The 16,406-nt window shown below is 37.4% G+C and overlaps 1 protein-coding gene across 1 annotated transcript; it reads left to right on the plus strand.

The window, feature by feature from the left end:
• The first annotated feature begins 34 nt into the window (after positions 1-34).
• On the plus strand, positions 35-13,619 carry LOC107568343 (ATPase family AAA domain-containing protein 5-like). Its single transcript, XM_016254305.1, has 22 exons — positions 35-158; positions 312-351; positions 558-640; positions 748-2,450; positions 2,533-2,611; positions 2,831-2,986; positions 3,119-3,263; positions 3,400-3,478; positions 3,585-3,766; positions 3,848-3,996; positions 4,194-4,347; positions 4,514-4,861; positions 7,507-7,603; positions 7,733-7,815; positions 7,901-8,031; positions 10,692-10,863; positions 10,952-11,128; positions 11,436-11,672; positions 11,749-11,813; positions 11,907-12,087; positions 12,189-12,346; positions 12,873-13,619. The coding sequence occupies exons 3-22, from the start codon at positions 590-592 to the stop codon at positions 13,617-13,619; spliced, it is 5,094 nt and encodes a 1,697-aa protein (XP_016109791.1). The 5' UTR covers positions 35-158; positions 312-351; positions 558-589.
• The last annotated feature ends 2,787 nt before the right edge of the window (positions 13,620-16,406 follow it).

Raw genomic sequence — 16,406 nt, forward strand, 5'->3', positions numbered from 1 at the left:
GATTGGCCGAACCGGCGCGGCGAAAGACCTCCATGATATTTGGCGCCATTTGTCGAAAACAATCCAACTACGCTAAAACCTACATTATTAGGGAATATGGGCTCTCGACTTTAGATTCAAATGTACTTCTGATTTTAGAGATTACGTTTCCACGTAAGGTGGGTTTTGGGGTCGGTTATTATGACATGTTTGTTTTTTTGTTGCCGGTTTTGGAGTGAATATCGTTGTTTGGGAAATGTGTAGATAGGCTTTGTGTTTACGTAAATTCGTTGCTGTACTCATATTTTATGTACTGTACTCTGTATATTTAGAGTATGAATCAACGTATCCCTCAAGGAAGGAAAAGAACCGGTGAGTGTCTGTAATGTAAAAACACATAGTTGACAGGTAAACATTAAATAAATGCGATTATGGAGACGTCATAAACTCAAACTGTAACTGTTAAACACATGTAGATGTTGTAAATATGTTTAAATAAGCTTTGAATATGAGAATGTGGCTTTGTTGTGTGTGCTCGTGTTTAAACTCGTTTAAAATCCTTGGTTTTGTCTGTTAAATCTATACAGATCTATAGTTTGGGGGTGAAACGATGGCTGGGGCCGTGGCTATGGCGGCTGTCATAGAGGATTTTGAGGGTCAGGTATGTGTCACAAAAAAGTTGTAATGCTGATTTGTTAAAGTACTGATTTTCTATTTTAAAAAACACATTGATTTTCAGCAGCTTACATTATTGCTCTGTTTCTCCAGCCGTGTAAGAAGTTGAGAAAGGATGGTGATGCACCATCTGTCAAAACTATTACTAACTACTTTATGCCCAAGCCGGTGGAGAAACCGTTCTCACCACCAAAGTCTAACAACATTATGGACTACTTTAAGAGGACCTCGCCTGCACAAGATATAAAAAGCTGCTCTTTAGTAGCGAAAGAAAACTCCCCGCAACCTTCAGAGCAAGCAAGTCGTGAAATCCCTGTGAAACCTATAAGAGGACAGGGGCAGAAGCGAACCAGGAAGGCCAAAGACAACAAGAAGTCCAAAGAGGAGGATGCACAGGTGGTCACAGATGATGTTGTCTTGGTTGAAAGTCCCAGTGAATCATCTGTAAAGGAAAGCAATACTGCCGGCCTTCCAGCTCAAACCTGTCATGATGCCTCTTCTGATAAAGACTCTGACATGAGGAAAAATGTCACAGAGGCTGATCCAGATGTCCTGATGATTACTAATTCAGCAGACAGTTCTGAACGAAAACCCTCAGTAAGCCAAAGCAGGAGGAAAGACTGTGCAAACAGAAAATCTTCTGTGAGGAGAAACCGAAAGGCAAAAGGTGGCTGTGAAGAGACTAAGGAATGTGATGCTGATGCACAAGAGCCTGTATGTGAGACTAAATTGGAGGGAAGTGCAGAAAAGAAAAGCGCCACCGTCACAATCTCATTCAAAGACTTTGTGCAGAAGCAAAGTCAAGAGCGGGAAGAGAGCAATGTGATTCCCAAGACTGACACTGCTGACACATCAAGTGAAGGCAACCTCTGTAATGATCATTGTGATTCTGCAGTCGGTCCTCTACAGGTGTCACCACAAACTCTCACGATTCAAGCTGAGGTGCATCCCATTTCCCCTGATCATCTTGAGTCTGTCAAAGTTGCCAAGGAGTTGAAAGTCGCATCTATTTTTAGTAGAAATAAAAAAAGTCAATCAAAAGAGGACAAGAGTTTGTCTGATCCTATGCCGGAGGTTAAACCGGACGTATTGCCTGACCTCAAAAGGAAATCTAACGTTGTTCTTCTTGAGGAAGATCTGGAACTTGATGTGGTGGAGTCCAGCCCCATTCCTAAAAGCACTGAGGTTGAGAGAAAGCAGTTTATGAGTGCTTTTAAGCAGCCTAGTCTTGATGGTTTTAAAAGCAAAACCAACAAGGGTCAGAGCAAGCAGAACCAGGTTCAAGAGACAGTCTCGGAGGCAGTAGACAATCAACATGAAAAATCTCTTGAGAACAAAACTGAAGAAAAATCTCTTGAGAGCAAAACTGAAGTCACCAGCTCGGAGCAGCATGAAGAGCAGAAGAGCTGTACAGGTGACAAAAAGAAGCGAGTTAGGAAATCTGGGAAGAAGGGGCAAGCTAAGAAAGCTGAAGATGCACAAGCTGCAACTCCGAAACCTAAAGAACCTCCAACAGATGTCTACAAAGACAGTAGCCCAGCTGATGATGACAACAGTGAAAAGGCTGTCATAGAGCTGAGGAGGTCGACCAGAGGGCTTTCACATAGACAGTCAGCCGCTGTGCTTAATACCGCACCACAGAAGAAAGAGAGGCAAGAGGACACTAAGAAAGATGATGAGAACCAAAATACACCCTCTCCCTCTCTGGCCTCTACCCCAAAAGCTCAAAGACCCAAAAGAGGCATGTATAGATCTGAAATGCTCTGCCCACCAGACATGAAAGGCAGCCCTATCAGGTGAGATTCACTTTTTAATTTCCTACTTTAATTGTTTTTTGTGAGGTACATGAGACAATAAATCAAACATTTTATTTGATAGAATGAGAATCACCAGGGTATTTCCATCCTCTGCTACAAAAGCTGGTGATTTTGAAATATCAAGTCCTCTCTCAACACAGGTAACTAACATTTATGATTTATGTATATTATAAAAAAATAATGCTATGTAATTTTTTTACATTTCTTAAAAGAATTGTGTATATAAGCGTTTTTATGTAATTATTTGATTTAAAAATATGTGTAATCTAAATGAAATAATGATATTTTATTAATAAAACAATTGTTATTAGTGGTTGTTTTAAGACTGAAGATTACTCACAAAAGCTCTTCTTTGTTAGGAATTAAATGCAGTTAAAAAAAGGAAACAAGCTAGAAAGTTGGTGCAGAAAGCCAAAACTCTTCAGCAAAATAAAAAGGACACTAATAAAGATAAAGACACTGTACGGCGCTCTACAAGAAGCAAAGAGCCCATCATAAATTACTGTGAAGATGAGGTAAGATAGTGGGTGTGCTAAAAGTAAATTTGTGTAAATGTTTTATGCTTACAGGAACTGCTACTAAAATTACTCAAATTCTTTGTCGAGTTATTTTTAGTTTTTATAATTTATATAATGTATTCTTTTTAGGATTCTGTAGTGTTTTTGGAAGAAAGCAAAAGCACTCCAGTCACCTCACAGGAAAATGACAAAAGCCAGAAGATGCTTCGTAGTTTGAATGAAGTTTTGGGTAAAAATACATCTCAAAATAAAACATCTAAGACGTATCCTGCAGGTACGGTACTGACACAAATGGTTAAAATTAAGTCAACACCTTAATGTCATTTGTATTAATTGTAATTTTGTGCCAACTTGGAAATCACATTCAAGTCATTAAAAAACGCATTGATGTCTTATTTACATTTTTTCAGCTTCTAAAGTGGCTCCTCTGTTCGGTGAGAAAAAAGCTCAGAGACCATCGGCTGTCATTTCCATTTTTGATGACAGCAGGTATTACATCAGTAATAACAGACAATAATTGAATTGGATATGCTCATTATTTCTTTTAGTGTTAAATTCTAATAAATGCCTGTACCCCCAAACTCAACCCTGTCAGTCGAGAGGCATCAGAGAACTCGCAAGATGATGAACAGTTCAGAGCAAAGAGAGAGTTTCTGAAGAGTGGCCTTCCAGAGTCCTTCAAAAAGCAGATCGCAAAGACAGCAGCCAGCCGAGAAGCTTACAGTCAGGCTTGTGCTTCCTTCCAGACTGTGGTTCATGTCCAGCAGAGGGCTGCAGGTAAGCTGACCGGTGTTCTCTAGATTGTGTTCTCAAATTGTGTGTATTTGAGACTAATGTGCTCATTTCTTTCCATGTCAGATTGTTCTGTTTGGAATCTCCAGTGGCCCACAAATCCCTTGCTGAGTTGTTTGAAGGAGTCCTATAATTTACCTTCTGTACCTCTGATGTCTTTGGACAAGTCTTTAAGTTGTGCTACAGTTCCTGCGAAGAGAGCCGGTTGCTATCAGGTTGGTAATCTTTTGGTGAAAATTGTTATATTTATGTGTTTTGCATTTTTTATTAAATATTTCAGTTTGGTAATATACATTACCATACAAAAGTTTGGGGTCAGTAAAATATTTTTTTCTGAATGAAATGAATACTTTTATTCGGTGAGGATGCATTCAATTGATCAAAAAGAAGTAACTTGTTTTTTATTATTTAGATGTCCTGTTGTCGAAGATCTGAGTTTTCTGAGCCAATCAGGCTGCATCTTTTGGAGGAGATGAGAATCTCCAATCCCTCCTTCCCTCATCAACGCTTTTTTACACGGTTTGTTAAGAGACATGGGGACTACATCCTCCAGGCCTCTGCCTCAGGTGACTGAAAAATACAATTAAATATTTTTTTTTGTTTTGCTTACAGTAAGATATTATTCTTAGGCAGAAATGCATTCATAATCAGACGTGTATCCCAGAATAATTACAAGAATAAGACTAAGACAGATTGTTTTCACATTTCTTTCATTTATATGATTATCTGTAGAACCTGAAGGTGAGTCTAAGGTGTCCTGCCCTGCTGCATCATCTGATGGCATCGGAAGGAAACGGAAGCGTGTGGATGGAGAGATGACAGGCAAAGTGGGTAAAAAACCAAAGTCAAATCACACAGAAGGGGATGCCATAGTGATTGAAGAAAGTCCACCATCAGGAGGACAAGCAGCACAGAATGTGTCCGACATGGTGCCGTCTGGCAGAAGACGAAGAGGTCGATCACTAAGGCAAAAGCAGAAAGAAGAGCCCAAGCCAGCAAAGTTGATCTCACCTGTGCGAAACCAGAATGATGCTGTCATTATAGTGGATTCCCCTGTCCCAGAAAATTCAAGCACAGAAGGTGAAAATTAAATATGTTTTTAGACAATCGTTTTTTCTGCCCTGAAAAGTTTTCTTCAAGGCACAGTTCACCCAAAAAAGAAAATGAGCCCATTATTTACTCACCCTCAAGCCATCCTAGGCATATATGACTTCCTCCTTTCAGATGAATCCAATCGGAGTTATATAAAAAATTGACTTTGATCTTCCAAACTGTTTAATGGCAGTCAGCGGGTGTTGCAGTGCATCAGTCCAAAGGAAGTGAAATAAAGGGCATCCATCCATAAGTGACTCACGCGGTTCCGGGGGGTGAACAAAGGCGTCCTGTACGGAATATATGTGTTTTTGTAAGAAAAATATCCATATTCAAAACGTAATAATCACTTTAATGAAGCTTGGGCCAACAGTTGTACACGGAAGCAGCTCGGGGAGGATGACGTATGAGGTTAGCACTGCGCATGCGCCGATGAGTCTCGTGAAAACCAGCATTTGTTAACAGGAGCAAAGGAAGCAACGTTTCCTTACTTTTGCAAAGGAAAACCAGTCTCCTCTTGGCCTATATCGAAATCCTCCGACATTCTTCTTTACAAATCCTCGTTTTGTACTTCTAATTCTTGACCGTTGTTTTGATGTCTCCCCTGCGGCTTCCGCGTTCGTCACTTCTGAGCGGCGTATGCGCAAAGCCGACCTCATACGTCATCTGCCCGGAGCTGCTTCTGTGTACAACAGTGAGCGCAAGCTAGATTAAATTGATTATTACGTTTTAAATATGGATATTTTTCTTACAAAAACGCATCGATTCGCTACAGGAGGCCTTTGTTCATCCCCTGAAGCCGTGTGAGGTAGGGATGTTCATTTTAACCGGTTAACCGACCGTAAGAATTTTGACCGATTAATACAATCAGTTAAACAGTTTAAAAAGTCATTTAATTATTAATTTTTTCAGTAATTGATCAAAATATTTAAAAAGGTTTGCTGTATGGTTAAAATACGCTATGCGTATTAAAATAATTCGTTTTTTGGGGGGAAAAACATAAGTCGCGATTTTATTTTTTCATTCAGAAATAGCCAATGCCGACGCAAAATGTTTACAAACATTATAATAAACACTGTAAACATAGCTAGGCTATTTTAGTTCCCCTCACTCCACAACAAATCCTTTCAATTAACAGTATTTAGAAAAGAACAAGAATAAAAAAATAAGAAGCTATAGCAATATAAACGACAAGCCAAAACGAGTTCATTTAGGCTAAAACGAAACTGAAACCAAAGTTGGGTCTCTCATTCCACACAAAATCAAATGTTTCCGTATTCGCAATATATTTGAATGCCAAATTATTATTTATGTACTTCACTCGCATTACAATATCCACGTAAAACAAAATGTTTTGCATAACATCACGGCCGTATGGTGATAACACTTAACAGCGCAGATTTTACTACATATTTTTTACTACATTTAGTTTTCCATATGTTTGACTGACTGTATTTTATTATGATAATGAACAGGCTGCATTGTCAAGGCAGCCATGCTTAACTGTGTGCGCGCATGTGGCGCCGGCGCAATCACTAAAATTATTTCCTTCTAACAGTGAAGAAACTACTCCTTTTAGTCCTAAAGATAATCAGAATTGTAAAAGGTTTGCCTTTATTTGTGTACATTCACAATAAAAACATCTTTCTGCTTTTGTAAAATAAGCCTAAAGAAAAATAGGATGCCGCTTTCTGCCGCCTTGTTTCCTTTCGCGCAGCACAAAAATGAACCGAAACTCTGCGTACTAGGCTACTTGTTACACACTTTTTCTTTAATTTTCTTAATTTATTATTCAAGTCAAAATATATTTCTCGTATAGGCATATTTATTCGTTTTATGACCATGTGAATCCTCATGTTCTGTTGTTTGCTGCTTTTTGAGCATGTAAAATTAATCCCCGGGAAACAAAATGTTAGTATTTTTTTTAATGGGTCACAGACACTTATCCTTTCTAATTTAAATCAATTCTAATTTAAAATAATCTTGTCGGTTAACGAGCGTCGGATGTCGGTTAGGATAAATAAAATAACCGAAATGAACATCCCTAGTGTAAGGCACTTTTTTTTTGTTTTGTTTGGGGTTTATCTTATTCTCATCAAGGCTGCATTTATTTGATGGAAATTACAGTAAAATCTATTACAAAGTATTATTTAAATAAAATATTACAATAAAAAAAATTATTTTGAATATGAATAAATATATGAAATATAAATGAATATATTCTAAAATGTATTTTATTCCTGTCATAACAAAGCTGAATTTTCAGCAGTCGTTTCTCCTGTTTTCAGTGTCGCATTATCCTTCAGAAATCAGTCTAGTATGATGGTTTGATGTTAAATAAACATTACTTTTCAATTTTGAAAACCGTTGTGCTGCTTAATATTTTTGTGGAAACCATGGTCCAATTTTTAGGATTCTTTGATGAATCAAAAGAATAGTGTTGATGAACCAAAAGAACACTTAATTTATTTAAAAGAAAATCTTGCCAACCCCAAATTTTTGAACGGTAGTGTATTTATAACATGATTGGTGGTAGTTCTTCGTCTATTATTTTTCATGAATTGAACCTAAGGTGTTATGAAATATTTGCATGTTTCTTAAACTTGTGTTGTTTTTTTGTAATTCATTACGAGATGGAGTGAAAGAGGATGTGCTTTGGACAGAGAAGTATCAACCGCAGCACTCCAGTGAAGTAATCGGGAATATGGAGTCTGTCCGGAGGCTACACAGGTTATTATACTGTCTAGTTTAAACAAAGATGGTGAAAGAGATCCCATTCACTTATTGACATGTCCGTAATTAATATTCCTTTTTTTTTTTCTGGTAAATTTCATATTTCATTTTGTACGTTACTGTTAGCTGGCTGAAAGAGTGGAAATTGAGAGCTGACCGGGAAGAGAAGAGGAAACAGCAGGAAAATAAGCAAGAGGAGGACAGTAATGGTATGTAAAGATGCTAAATGGCACAGTGCTAGCTATTTTACTTGCCATATTTAAAAATCATTGTCTCAACATTATTCCTATCCAGACTCCTGGCTCATAGGTGAAGGCCTGGATGAGACAGAAGATCATTTGTGTAACACACTTCTTATCACTGGACCCACTGGAGTGGGCAAGACTGCTGCAGTCTATGCCTGTGCACAAGAACTTGGATTCAAGGTGTGGTTCATTTTTCAATTGTCTTTACTATTATGGAATTGTCTGTCATTCAAAAAAGGAAAGCAGGGCTCGCTAAATTTTAAAATCCCTGGTAGCCCTTCGGGCAGGCATTCTTCAGATTTTGGTAGCCCAAAATTTTATTTAACTAGCCTGAATAAAATATATTGTATTTTTTTCTTCAAATAACAAGTCAAGAGAGTAGGGGTGCAACGGATCACATGATGAGCAAAAAAAAAAGGTTCTTTAGTATTTAAGTGACACTTATTATTTAAAGAACAATTTACTACTTCGATACCACAGCAAAAACTAGTAGCATATAGGGATGTAACGATTCACTCAACTCACGATGTATGATTCACGATACTGATTTCACAATACAAAAAATTTCACAATTTATTTTTTAACAAAATTAGATTTAAGACAGATTTTAAAAAAAAAGTGTCCTTTTGTTATTTCTCAGACCAAAAGGCTGCACATTACTTTGTGAAATTGAAAATGTCAAACAATATACTAACTTGAAATTTTAAAACAAATCCCAAATCAAATAAATAAATAATACAAATAAAAGAAATTTCTCCATGCAAGTAAACTAAGGTTTTGCCTGTGTATTTTAATCACGATCCGAACAAAGCTGCTGCATACATGTTATTTAGATTGTAAAATGTTGAAACAAAAACAGCATGGTCTGACTTTAGCTTTGTGATACTACATACAAAATCTGAACGAAACAAAAACAGCAGACGGGCTGAATGAGACGCAAATGTCACTCTCTGACAGCAGGTGGTGCTTAAACAGCAGGTATTTATAGGCTGCTGCCCCTTTAAAGGCCCGTTCACACCGAGCATGATAACTATAAAGATAACGATATAGTTCTAAAAATTGTTCTCAATATTAAAGAATAGCATAGTTCACACCACAACTATAACGATAATGATACAGAGGAACGATATCGTTGTGATCACTTTCAAAACTATTTTATTCCAGCTGATGAACGATAAAACACTGACAGCCAATCAGAATCCATCCTGCTGTAACAAGCTCAAGAATTTAAAGTGGCAGATGCGTGTGCGCTTTGAATAAACAGACGATATTGTTCGCTAGTGTGGACGCTAATAAAATCCCTGGTAGCCCTTCGGGCAGGCATTCTTCAGATTTTGGTAGCCCAAAATTTTATTTAACTAGCCTGAATAAAATATATTGTATTTTTTTCTTCAAATAACAAGTCAAGAGAGTAGGGGTGCAACGGATCACATGATGAGCAAAAAAAAAAGGTTCTTTAGTATTTAAGTGACACTTATTATTTAAAGAACAATTTACTACTTCGATACCACAGCAAAAACTAGTAGCATATAGGGATGTAACGATTCACTCAACTCACGATGTATGATTCACGATACTGATTTCACAATACAAAAAATTTCACAATTTATTTTTTAACAAAATGAGATTTAAGACAGATTTTTTTTTAAAAAGTGTCCTTTTGTTATTTCTCCGACCAAAAGGCTGCACATTACTTTGTGAAATTGAAAATGTCAAACAATATACTAACTTGAAATTTTAAAACAAATCCCAAATCAAATAAATAAATAATACAAATAAAAGAAATTTCTCCATGCAAGTAAACTAAGGTTTTGCCTGTGTATTTTAATCACGATCCGAACAAAGCTGCTGCATACATGTTATTTAGATTGTAAAATGTTGAAACAAAAACAGCATGGTCTGACTTTAGCTTTGTGATACTACATACAAAATCTGAACGAAACAAAAACAGCAGACGGGCTGAATGAGACGCAAATGTCACTCTCTGACAGCAGGTGGTGCTTAAACAGCAGGTATTTATAGGCTGCTGCCCCTTTAAAGGCCCGTTCACACCGAGCATGATAACTATAAAGATAACGATATAGTTCTAAAAATTGTTCTCAATCTTAAAGAATAGCATAGTTCACACCACAACTATAACGATAATGATACAGAGGAACGATATCGTTGTGATCACTTTCAAAACTATTTTATTCCAGCTGATGAACGATAAAACACTGACAGCCAATCAGAATCCATCCTGCTGTAACAAGCTCAAGAATTTAAAGTGGCAGATGCGTGTGCGCTTTGAATAAACAGACGATATTGTTCGCTAGTGTGGACGCTAATATCTTTATAGTTATCGTTCTTGGTGTGAACGGGGCTTAAGACCGAATGCACGGATCCAATATAATGATGCACGTGCGATTTCTTTCTCCACTCTTTATGTTCAAGACATGAAAATACTTGCCGAGATTATTTTGTGTATGTGTCTGTTCAAGTGAAAGGGGAATCAATTCTGTGTTCGTGCTCTGCCTGAAACGCCGCTCTATATGTGCGCGCGAGCACCAAACAGAATTCTTCATGTACATGAATAGTTTAAAACGCTTGAATGTTTAAATTGGTAAGACTTAGAAACACGTGTAAATGATAAACTATGATCCGTTTCACCCCTACAAGCAAGTGAACAACGCGAATCAAGGAAGGGATTTTATGTCACTATTCAAGAAAGCCTGTTGGGCAGGGCGGTGAAACATTTTGGTAGCCCGACTGGAAAACACAATAGCCCCGGGACATCGGGCTAGCGATTTTGCAAGCCCTGGAAAGTGTTTCTACCAACCCTGTTGGTTTTCTCTCTCAAGGTATTTGAGGTGAACTCCTCGTCTCAAAGGAGTGGTCGTCAGATCTTATCCCAGCTGAAGGAAGCCACTCAGTCCCACCAGGTGGACATCCAGGGTGTCAACGCTCAAAAACCATCCTACTTCAGCAATTATAGCAGCAACAGCACCACCACCAAACCTGGCAACTCTCCCAGTATGAATGTTTTCTTCCTTTGTGATAACAATACAATTTATACTGTGCATAACATTTTGCTTGTTCTCGGTGTCTCTTCCAATTACAGGGAAGTTAAATTCCCCCAGAAGGGTTGTATCATCGCCCAGAAAGCCTCCTCAGTCCCCTCGAAGTGCTTCATCCAGAAGAGGAGGCTTGGCTCCGACATCTTTGGCCAATTTCTTCAAAGCGGGTGGAAGACCCACTGGCAAAGAAGCAAACAGTCAAGACAAGAAAACACAACCTGGTAATAATTCAGAATCCAGTAATCAAATTCTTCCGTAATCCAGTAATCTCATTTTTGAAACCTTTCTGTGGCATTTCTTGTTTTCCTCTACATTCTAATTTAGTGCTCAAGCAACATTTCCTATTATTATCAATGTTCAAAACAGTTGTGCTGCTTAATATTTTGTGGGAACTGGTACTTTTTTTCCTGTATCCAATGATGAATATAAGTTCAAAAGAACAGCTGTTAATGTGAGTTTTTTTATTTAGGAATTTTTTTCAAGCTTAATGTATGAGACCTTTATATGGCATTTCTTGTTTTCTTTTAGTCTTAAAAGCATGTTTGAAAAAGTCTGCCAAAGCAAAAGAGGCTGACAGCAAAGAGTGCCCCGGGGAAACATCAGCAGGCACCAAGATCTCCACTGAAGACCAGGACAAGAGGGCTGCCACATCTCTCATCTTATTTGAGGAGGTGGATATCATTTTTGATGATGACGCTGGATTTCTGGCTGCAATAAAACACTTCATGACTACAACCAAGAGACCAGTTATTCTAACAACCAGTGGTGAGTAAAGTTGGCAGTGAACAGAAAACTAGTTTGTGAAATGTGAATTAGTCATCATGGGGCTTGTTTTGTGCAGATCCAATCTTTGGTGCTTCGTTTGATGGATACTTTGAGGAAATCCATTTCAAATCTCCTTCAGTGGTAAGTCCACTTAATTTCTTTTCTCCTTTGCCAAAAAAAATGTATCTTGTGTTGAGTCTTGTTTGTGATTGTCGATATTTTTGACTTTTCCAGGTGGATGTGTCCAGTTACCTCCAGCTGCTGTGTCTAGCAGAAAACATGAGAACAGACACTAAGGATCTGTCCTGTCTGCTGGACTGGAACAGGTGTGATATTCGTCAAAGCCTCCTGCACTTGCAGTTTTGGGCCTGCAGTGGTGGTGGACAGCAGGTGCATCGGCCTTTGCCTTCCTCAGGTAAAGATATAATTGACTCTGAAAAAGTACACTAAGAACTCTTGGTTGTATATCGTAATATGTGAATATTCTCATCAAAAACAACTTGTTTCACTCTGTAGAGCTCAAAGGGGACATCAAGAGTGACATTCACCATCAGTCTGTCAAAGTTCAGGATGTAAATGAGGATAAAATACCACCCTGCCACACTGCATGCACAGAGAGCTTGCTGGGGATCCGAAATATGCAAACAGAAAATATTGCAGATTTGCTGCTAAAGGTGAGTGTTTATCTGCCTAATGTAAAAGCCACTAATGTTATTTATTTATTTTTTAAGCTATTAATAGTTTTAGTCAGCAAGGATTCATTAAATCAAACATGACCGTAAAGAAGTTTGTAATGTTAAAAAAACGATTTCTGTTTAAACTAAATAAATAAATGCTGTTGTTTTGAATTTTAGAACTATCAAAGAATTCTTGGGGGGGAAAGTATGAGAAGAGGTGGAAATCCACCCCTTTTATTTATATGTGTGTTTGTGTGAGCAGTACTTTATCTAAATGAAAATACAAACTAAAAACTATTTTTTTAAATGTTAATTTTCATATTTGCTAAACCTGATAAAAGTGTTAAGTTTTTAGTGTTTTTAAAGATTAAGTAAATGCTAGATGATTGCTAAGGTAATCCACATGTATAAATAGGAGAAATGAGCATGTGCCATGTAATATCCAACACATGATGATTAAAAAAAAAAAAAAGTAATATTGCTACAAGAATTTGTTCCTGATCAATCTATTCATATCTTACAGCATGAGTCTTCAGTAATAGACAGCATTAGGTGCTGGGATCTTCTCTCAGAGGTCCATAAAAGGGGAGTGAATCTTCTCTACTCGAATATGGAGAGTCTGCTTCCTCTGCCAACTCGTCTTTTACCACAGTCCACACTCAAATCACAACTAACACCAAACCCACAGTCCCATCCTGAGCAAGTACCTCAGACTGTGAGGTTGGAAGTTTTGGAAGAACCCTCTGATGATGGTAGTCCCCTTAAATTGTCCTCTAGAATGAGGGGGCGGAAAAAGATGGGCATTGGCAATAAAGACGTTTTCCTGTCTGATTCAGAGTCGGAGGATGACTTCCTCTTACTAACAAAAACCAGCCAAGATCCTGCTCAAAGCACTAATGTAGATCCAGCCAATGTGTCTGTGAATGTGTCCGAAGGTGCACCGGTAAAACCAAGGCGTGTTGTGCTATCTGAAGCTGAAAGGAAGAAGAGCAAACCAGTGATGCAGTGCCTAAGCAGTTTAGCAGAGTATATGGACCACATGTCCTTCCTGGACTCCTCACTGCGCTACCAGCCGCTGCAAACGGAGGGTTCCGGCAGAACACAAGTCTTTGGCTGGACTGGTGCAGAGGTCAAGAGTGGGATGACCGATGACATTCGGTTAGAGTGTGTCAGCCGAGTAAATGGTGTTAATGTCGATGAAATCCATGCTGCATTTGGGCACCAAATGTTCTGCAACCAAAATTATTCGGCCGAAAATGGCAAAGAATAAGTGAAAAGACTTGTAGACATTGTTGTACCGAACAATTACATTTTTGGTGACGAGATCAAATAACAACCATACAGTGAGAGGCGCACACTTTAAAAACTGGTAAGACATCGTTTATAGTTTGGTTTCGCATATTAGTTTAAGCGGCTCAGCCCGTCATATGCTGTGACAGAAAGGCTGCATGTGCCACTGACGGAGACACTAGGCTACTCGCGCTGTTTAATGTGTTTGAGATGTGCTGTCTTCCTGAATGCATAACTTACGTTTCACAGGTATATTCTCCATCTGTAAATGTTAGAAAGCCATGGAAATATTTCCATTTTTCTGTCAGAAGTGCATGAGCCTTCTGCTTTGGGATTCTCTGCTAAACTTCACACAGACTTCAGTGAATGAGCGTCGCCGCGTGCATGCGCACCAAACAGACAGAGCTCAATTAAATATCAGCGCAATAATTCTGACTAAAATATACTTTTCGCTGAAATATTTGTAGTTGGACAATAAATGTGACATGTAGAATTTTAAACCTACAAGTAAGTCGGTTTTTTATGATAGCACTGACTGTAAAGTGACTGTAATGGGGTAATCAAAATAGCCTAACACAACTCTATACTTTTCTTATTTATTTTCATTTTTAGTTTAGTGAATTTAACTTCCAGTTTAAAAGCCTTATTTTTGTTTTTAGATTGCAATGTTACAATATTAGAATGAAATGTGATTATAACCCTTTTTTGCACGTAATATAAAGGCTTACGTGGTTGTATTCACTTTATTTATTTTCATAGCCTTTAATATGTATTGTTTTGTTGGACAACATTGGGCGGTAAGTGAAATATATATATATATATATATTAAATAAAAAATTTTAAAATACAAAAACGAAAATAGCGAGATATATACCGTATATCGCAAATCAGCCAAAAAATACAGAGATATGAATTTTTAGCCCTACTGCATGGCATGTCTTCGATGAGAATAATAATTACAACAGCTCTAATACATTTATTATAACATTCACACACAGTGTTCAAATTGAGAACTGTAATATTTTCTATTTTAAAAGAAGTCTCTTCTGTTCAGCAAGGCTTAGGGTTTTATTATCAGTAAAAAATACAAAAACAGTAATATTGTGAAGTATTACAATTTTAAATAAATGTTTTGTAGTGAAAAAATTGTCAAATATAATTGATTGCTGTGATTAAAGCTGAATTTTCAGCATCATTACTCCAGACTTCAGTGTCACAGGACATTTCAGAAATCATTCTAATATGCTGATTTACTGCTCAAAGTGTCCAGTTTTCCGTCTTTTTTTATCTTCAGCCAATCACATGCCTGATTCAAGATGGGGGTCTCAAAAATGTCGAAAAATAGTTTTATTTTACTAATTTAATTTTAAGTTAAATTGTGCTTTGTTGGTATATATCTACTAGAATATTTAAAAAATGTTCAGTGTTAAATAAGTATTTTTAAATTGTTGTTTTGTAATTTATTTTTTTCTTTGAAAAGCAAGACAAAGTCAAAGGAAAATTTTTGATATTTAATTTATGCAATGGTGGAAAAAATTGGCGAAATACATGGAAAAAATGCAAAAAAGCATATTTGGCCAGTGTTTCATTTTGTTTGGCTTCAGCCTCAGCCAAGAAGTTTCATTTCGGTTTATCCCTAATATTTATGATCAAGCTGTTCCTGCTTCTGAAATTGGCATTAGGACCTGATCAGCCAAGAGGTGTGGAAACTGTGACTAGCAAAATTAATTTAATCATTTGACTTTGAGATATCTTTTGGAACAAGGGAACTCCCTTTCCACAGTAGGCACATTTCTCTAGTTAAGACTGCATGCGCTATATTTACATTAGGTAAATAGGTCACATGAAAGCATGTGTCAGTAATACTTGTTGTCTGGTTCAACACTGTATTTGATGCCACAAGTTTTCTTTAAACTTGCGTCTCATAAATACAATGTGCTCAGCACCTGATGCATGTTTTTTTTTTTTGCTGTGCTGTCAAAGATGTGTGAAAATGCAACTTGGTCATAGTTCATGGGTCTAAAAAAGCAAAACGCAGTGGAGGGACAGGATGTGGCTTTTGCAAAACTTGGTCACATTAACCAATGATGTTTTATTTTTATTTATGTTGGTATGAGTCTTTTGCATTTTGTCACCATTTGTTTTGTGTTAAAGGGGTCATATGATGTTGCTAAAAAGAACATTATTTTGTGTATTTGGTGTAATGAAATGTGTTTATGCGGTTTAAGGTAAAAAAACCACATTATTTTCCACATACTGTACATTATTGTTTCTCCTCTGTGCCCCGCCTTTCTGAAACGCGTCGATTTTTACAAAGCTCATCGGTCTGAAAAGCAAGGTGTGCTGTGATTGGCCAGCTATCCAGTGCGTTATGATTGACCGAATACCTCAAGCGTGTGACAGAAATGTTACACCCCTTACCATACTGTGATGATTCCCTGTCCGGCCAGGGCAATGATTCAAAAACATTAAAACCCATTATAAACTAGGCATTCGTTGCATCCAGTGGGGACATAATTACGGATTATAATGACTTGTACTGTCTTTTTACACGTTGCGTTGCATCGCGCCGCGCAAACATAAAATCATGTCTGCATTTGTGATCGGAGAAATAACAAGCAAGCCCTACTCTACACTGCTCAAAAAACTCGCTTTAAATATAAAAAATGTACTTGCAGTCTGTGAAACGATCCTCCATAAAATGTGCTGCACACATCTGAATATTTGGGTTGAACTGTTCTGGAACAGTGTTGTAAATACAACTTAA

This window comes from Sinocyclocheilus grahami, unplaced genomic scaffold (assembly GCF_001515645.1).
Source record: "Sinocyclocheilus grahami isolate Dianchi unplaced genomic scaffold, SAMN03320097.WGS_v1.1 scaffold27.1, whole genome shotgun sequence".
In the NCBI taxonomy this organism is placed as follows: domain Eukaryota; kingdom Metazoa; phylum Chordata; class Actinopteri; order Cypriniformes; family Cyprinidae; genus Sinocyclocheilus; species Sinocyclocheilus grahami.

What these genes read in the sequence shown, in the direction of transcription:
- LOC107568343 (XM_016254305.1), top strand. Translation starts at nt 590, where the DNA reads ATGGCTGGGGCCGTGGCTATGGCGGCTGTCATAGAGGATTTTGAGGGT. An exon ending in GCAAGAGGAGGACAGTAATG is followed by an intron (nt 7,816 to 7,900) that starts GTATGTAAAGAT and finishes ATTCCTATCCAG; the next exon opens with ACTCCTGGCTCATAGGTGAA. An exon ending in AGTTATTCTAACAACCAGTG is followed by an intron (nt 11,673 to 11,748) that starts GTGAGTAAAGTT and finishes TGTTTTGTGCAG; the next exon opens with ATCCAATCTTTGGTGCTTCG.